The 4,641-nt window shown below is 41.0% G+C and overlaps 1 protein-coding gene across 1 annotated transcript; it reads right to left on the bottom strand.

Annotated features, from left to right (window-relative positions):
• Positions 1-3,333: 3,333 nt before the first annotated feature.
• LOC123782805 (olfactory receptor 52L1-like) lies at positions 3,334-4,293 on the bottom strand. Its single transcript, XM_045783118.2, has one exon. It carries the CDS (start codon positions 4,276-4,278, stop codon positions 3,334-3,336), a length of 945 nt encoding a protein of 314 aa, XP_045639074.2. The 5' UTR covers positions 4,279-4,293.
• Between the last annotated feature and the right edge of the window lie 348 nt (positions 4,294-4,641).

Genomic DNA, 4,641 nt, shown 5'->3' with positions numbered 1-4,641 from the left:
CAGAGTCTGCTGGAAATTGTCTCCCTCCTTCTCCCTATCCTTCTCCTTTTGCACTTTCTCTCTCTCTCTCAAATAAATAAATAAAATCTTAAATTAAAAAAAAAAGACGAAGACTCTTGTCTTTCTGGAGTCTAGTCTAGCATGGAAGATATATACAACACAAGTGACATCACAAGATTAAGTTAAAATTATAATAATTATGATTCAAGATGTTGGACTGAAAACATGATTTACTACCCTATCTGCCAAAGTTTCTCTTTAATGGCTACAGCAATGTGAAAATAAGATAATTCAATCCAGTACTAGATGTGGGAAAATGTACAAGGACTGGTTCAAATACTTTGAGAAATTTCTGGAATTCATAATTCACATTGGATTGGCTTTATAGAAAAACCAGAATGAAGAGGCTGCAAACCAATGTAGATATTTGTGTGGAGAATTATGAGTTAGGGAAAGAGAAATCAGACAAGTTAAAGCTTGATGCAGAGATGAGCAATGGGCTCTTTAAGGGATCCAGGGAATACTCCAAGTTCAAAATCAGTGGAAATGGTGACAGAAATTAAAAGCAATCCTTTAGTGAACTGATGAGGTAATTATTCTTGTATTACCTGGACAGCTGGGTCAGTGCGGTCTTCTATAGACACAAAGTGACTAGGACATCAGCTCCCTATATAAAAAGAAGTGCCACTGACCTCCAAACCTTGCCATTGCAGTGAGGCCACTTAGAATCAAAGTCAGTTCCAAGGTAGGGTCCAAGTTAGATATGGACCAAAAGTACGGAGAGCTCCACACATTAGAGAAGTGTATTGTACCATCTCTGGTTCCAGGTGTAAAAGCTTTTCTGCTTCAGCTGAAGGGGAGGAAACTCAGTAGACCTTTTCATTTTCCACTTGACAACCAAATGGGAATTCTACCCGTTTGCACATCGCAGCACAAAGACCTACAGGGTACTTACAACCAGGGAACAAGAACTGTGACCTTTACAGCCTCTGAGGAAACCGCCCTTCACCTGTGCAAACAAATAATTCTCATCTATGAACAGAGAGATGAAAGAATCTACAGACAGTTGAGGAACAATGGCCTCATGAAAAGGAAGGACCATGCTCACAAGCAGAAAACCTAATCCATTATAACGAGATAAGAGTGCAAGGAGAAAACAAAGACATTCATAAAATATGTAATAATATTTTTAAATGTCTTTTTAAATGCATCTTTGAGGTGGTAAAAAGTAAAGGAATGCAAATCAGCAAAAAAGGCAAGAAAAGTGAAAGCCAAAAAGCCAGTGCTACCATTAAGTTAAATGGCTGTAAGTTTAAACATTTAAATATTTTCATACTATTGATAACTGTTTAACGTGAACAAGCAAGGAAATCAGGAAAGGCACAAATAAACACTGCTAAGAATGAAACGGGATTTATGGAGATATACGATAGCCACGGTAGAAAATAAAACAGTAAGAAAATGATATAAACATTTTCTGGTAGTAAATTTGAGGATAAAATAAACAGATTTTTAAACAAACAAGAACTGAGAGCCTTTTCAAAAGGAAATTCTAAAAGACATCCTTCAGGCAGAAGACATATCCCACTTGGATGATCTGAGATGAAAAACATCTACTGCTTAGGCTATAGGTTAGTCAGCTGCAAAAAGCTTCCCCCAAACATAGTGGCTTAGCCCAGATACGAGCTTCTGTCCCAGGTTTAAGTCAGGGTTGGTGGCCCAGACGGCATCAGGGACACAGGCTCTTCTACAGTGCTGCTCTACCAGCTTCAGCACACATTTCCATCTTGTGATCCAAGGAAGCTCTTCAGATCCCACTGTCATACCCACATCCCAAGCATCAGCAAGTGGTATAATTGGGAGAAGAGAACAAACCACTACTTTGAATAACCTCCCTAACCTAAGTACCTCTAGGGCCAAGACAGTTTTCCCACGGATGTGATATAACATACACCATAGCCTGGGCTTCCCCAGGACAACTCCCTAGAGTTCAAGTCCTAGACCTACAACCAAGGTGATGAGAACCTGTAATTGCTCCTGCAATAAGAACTCATGTGACTCCTCCCTAATTAACCCATGTGTGCCAAACTGAAGACTTCATACTCCATCTCTGTACTTGAAAACTATTTATTAGGAGTAAAATTTACCAAGAAAGAAGAAATGGAACACTAACCCATCCATTCCCCGCTTTCGACCACAATTGAATCCCAGGATAGGACCTTCTCAACACAAGAGCACCCTCCTGCAAGGCAGCAGTAACTTTCTTCTTCTACGGCTTAACAAAATGTACTACTTTTTAGGATTTTAGGGCAATATCCAACAAACAGGATACAATATACCAATTGTGACAATCCTCTTGTAAGCTTTACCCAGATTATGTTACTAGAAATGGGGAGGCTCTAATCGAGCCCATACCCACATTTCAGAAAGAGAAATTTTTTCAAGTGGCATAACTAGTTCTATATTTATTAATAAATATAATAATAATTTATAAATTAAATAAAAATTTACCAACAACAGACCAGCAAGTTTTATGGTTATTAAATCATGATAATTACATGGTTACTTTTGCTTTGTTAAATTAATACTTATAAAACATATGTATATTCAATACTTGGTCTTACTCTTTATCCTAAGCAAAACATATAAAGAAATTAAAATATAATAAATCAAAAATCCAAATAGACCTTTTTTAAAAAGAAATCCACTATATACATGTAAGTTTATATTTTGAAAATACAAATCATAACATATTATTCCTAGAACCTATTACGTTACCTGTCCCACTTAGGTCTATTTTAAATAAATAAATAACACCCATATTGTAAAAAAAAAAGTTGTTTTCTCACATAGTGGATATCTCAAATGCTTTGAGAGACACTCTCTTACTACAAGGGAACCCAGTGACCTAGAGCTCACAGAATTTTGAGGGTTTAAACACTCTAAAACTAAAACCATGCAAAGGTTGGGACTTCCCACTCCTTTACTAGATGATGCTCCACAGTCATTGGGTGAAGGCAGGAAAAAACAGCATATCCAAAGGTAACATCTATTGATCTTATCTCTTAGTCCCACAGCACAAGGAGTAGAGAAATACTGGGATCAAGAGCAAAAAAAAAAGGATGGGGAAAATAATCACAAATTCTGCTATTAAAGTAAACAATCACTGATGGAGCCAAGTGCCCAGGCATATTCTTTGCCACAAGACTAGCAGGACTGGAAGGACTCCTCACTGTGGAATGATCTCTAGCCACATAGCCTTGATCAGCCAGGGGCTCCTGGCAATACCTTTAGCAGGAGACTCAGAAGAAAATAACTTGGATGTGTTCAGATCTATCCTTTAATGGAGAAAACCCTAAGTACTCGCTGGCGGATCTGCCGAGTCTTCACCCCATAGACAAGAGGGTTGAGTGCTGGTGGCACAAGGAGGTACAGTGTGGCCAGAAGAACATGGACGTGATGGGGTACATGGTGGCCAAAGCGATGAGTGAGGAAGGAGAATATTCCAGGAACATAGAAGATCAGGATGACACAAATATGAGACCCACATGTGCTAAAGGCCTTAAGTCGGGCCTCACTCCCAGGTACCTTCAGCACAGTCTGGAGGATGAGGGTATAGGAAATACCAATGGCCACGACATCTAGCCCAACCACAAGCAGGGCCACTGCCAACCCGTAAGCTCGGTTCACTGTGGTTTCTGAGCAGGCAAGTTTTACCACAGCCATATGTTCACAGTAGGCATGGCCTATGATGGTGGCCTGGCAGAAGATGAGTCTCTGCAACAGGATAGGGAAGGGGAGGAGGAGGACCAACCCCCGCACCAGCACTGCCATCCCAATGCGCCCTATGATCCCCAGATGCAAGATGGTAGAATGGTGCAGAGGGTGACAAATGGCTACATAGCGATCCAGAGCCATGGCCACAAGCACACCCGACTCCATGGAGGAGAACGCATGGATGAAGAACATCTGGATCAGGCAGACAGCGTACCCAATCTCATGGGCATGAACCAGGAGCACCGCAAGGGTTTTGGGCGCAGTGGAGGAGGCCAGCACCAGGTCAATGCCAGACAGCATGGCCAGAAAGAGGTACATAGGCTGGTGCAAGGATGGGTCAGTCCAGATGATGAAGAGGATGCTGACATTGCCCATTACAGCAACGAGATAAAGGACACACAGTGGCAATGCTATCCAGTGCTGGCTTTCCTCCAAACCGGGGATGCCTATCAGGAAAAAAGAAGGCTGGAGTGGCCTCCAGCTAGAGTTATTAAGGGCCATCGTCAATGGCTTGGACACAGAAGAGAGAAAAGAAACCAAAATCCGGATCTCTCCATTCCTGGCGGGTTATCCCAGTGTCTAGATCTGGCTACCATCTTCATGAGAAGAAAGACGCTGAAAGTGAAACACAAGCAAAGAAAGTGAGATACAAAGAAGAGAATCCCCTTTTCTTGAGATAATGTCTTTAAGGTGAGACATCCACGTGTCTGAATTACAACAGGTCTGGTTTCATTTACAGATAAGAGTAAGCATGCTGGTTTTAGAGAGATGTTAAGCTCTACCATGCAGTTACTTCTCATTGGGAATGTCCACTTGAAAGGATCCTCTGTATCCCCTCTTGCCATGACTAAACACTGTAAATCA

Source organism: Ursus americanus, chromosome 16, assembly GCF_024610735.1.
Source record: "Ursus americanus isolate L20-20 chromosome 16, mUrsAme1.1.p, whole genome shotgun sequence".
NCBI lineage: Eukaryota > Metazoa > Chordata > Mammalia > Carnivora > Ursidae > Ursus > Ursus americanus.
Note: the sequence above shows the minus strand (reverse complement) of the source record. Positions and strands in the feature narration are given on the sequence as shown.

Coding starts and splice junctions, on each gene's coding strand:
- LOC123782805 (XM_045783118.2), bottom strand. CDS start 4,278: ATGGCCCTTAATAACTCTAGCTGGAGGCCACTCCAGCCTTCTTTTTTC.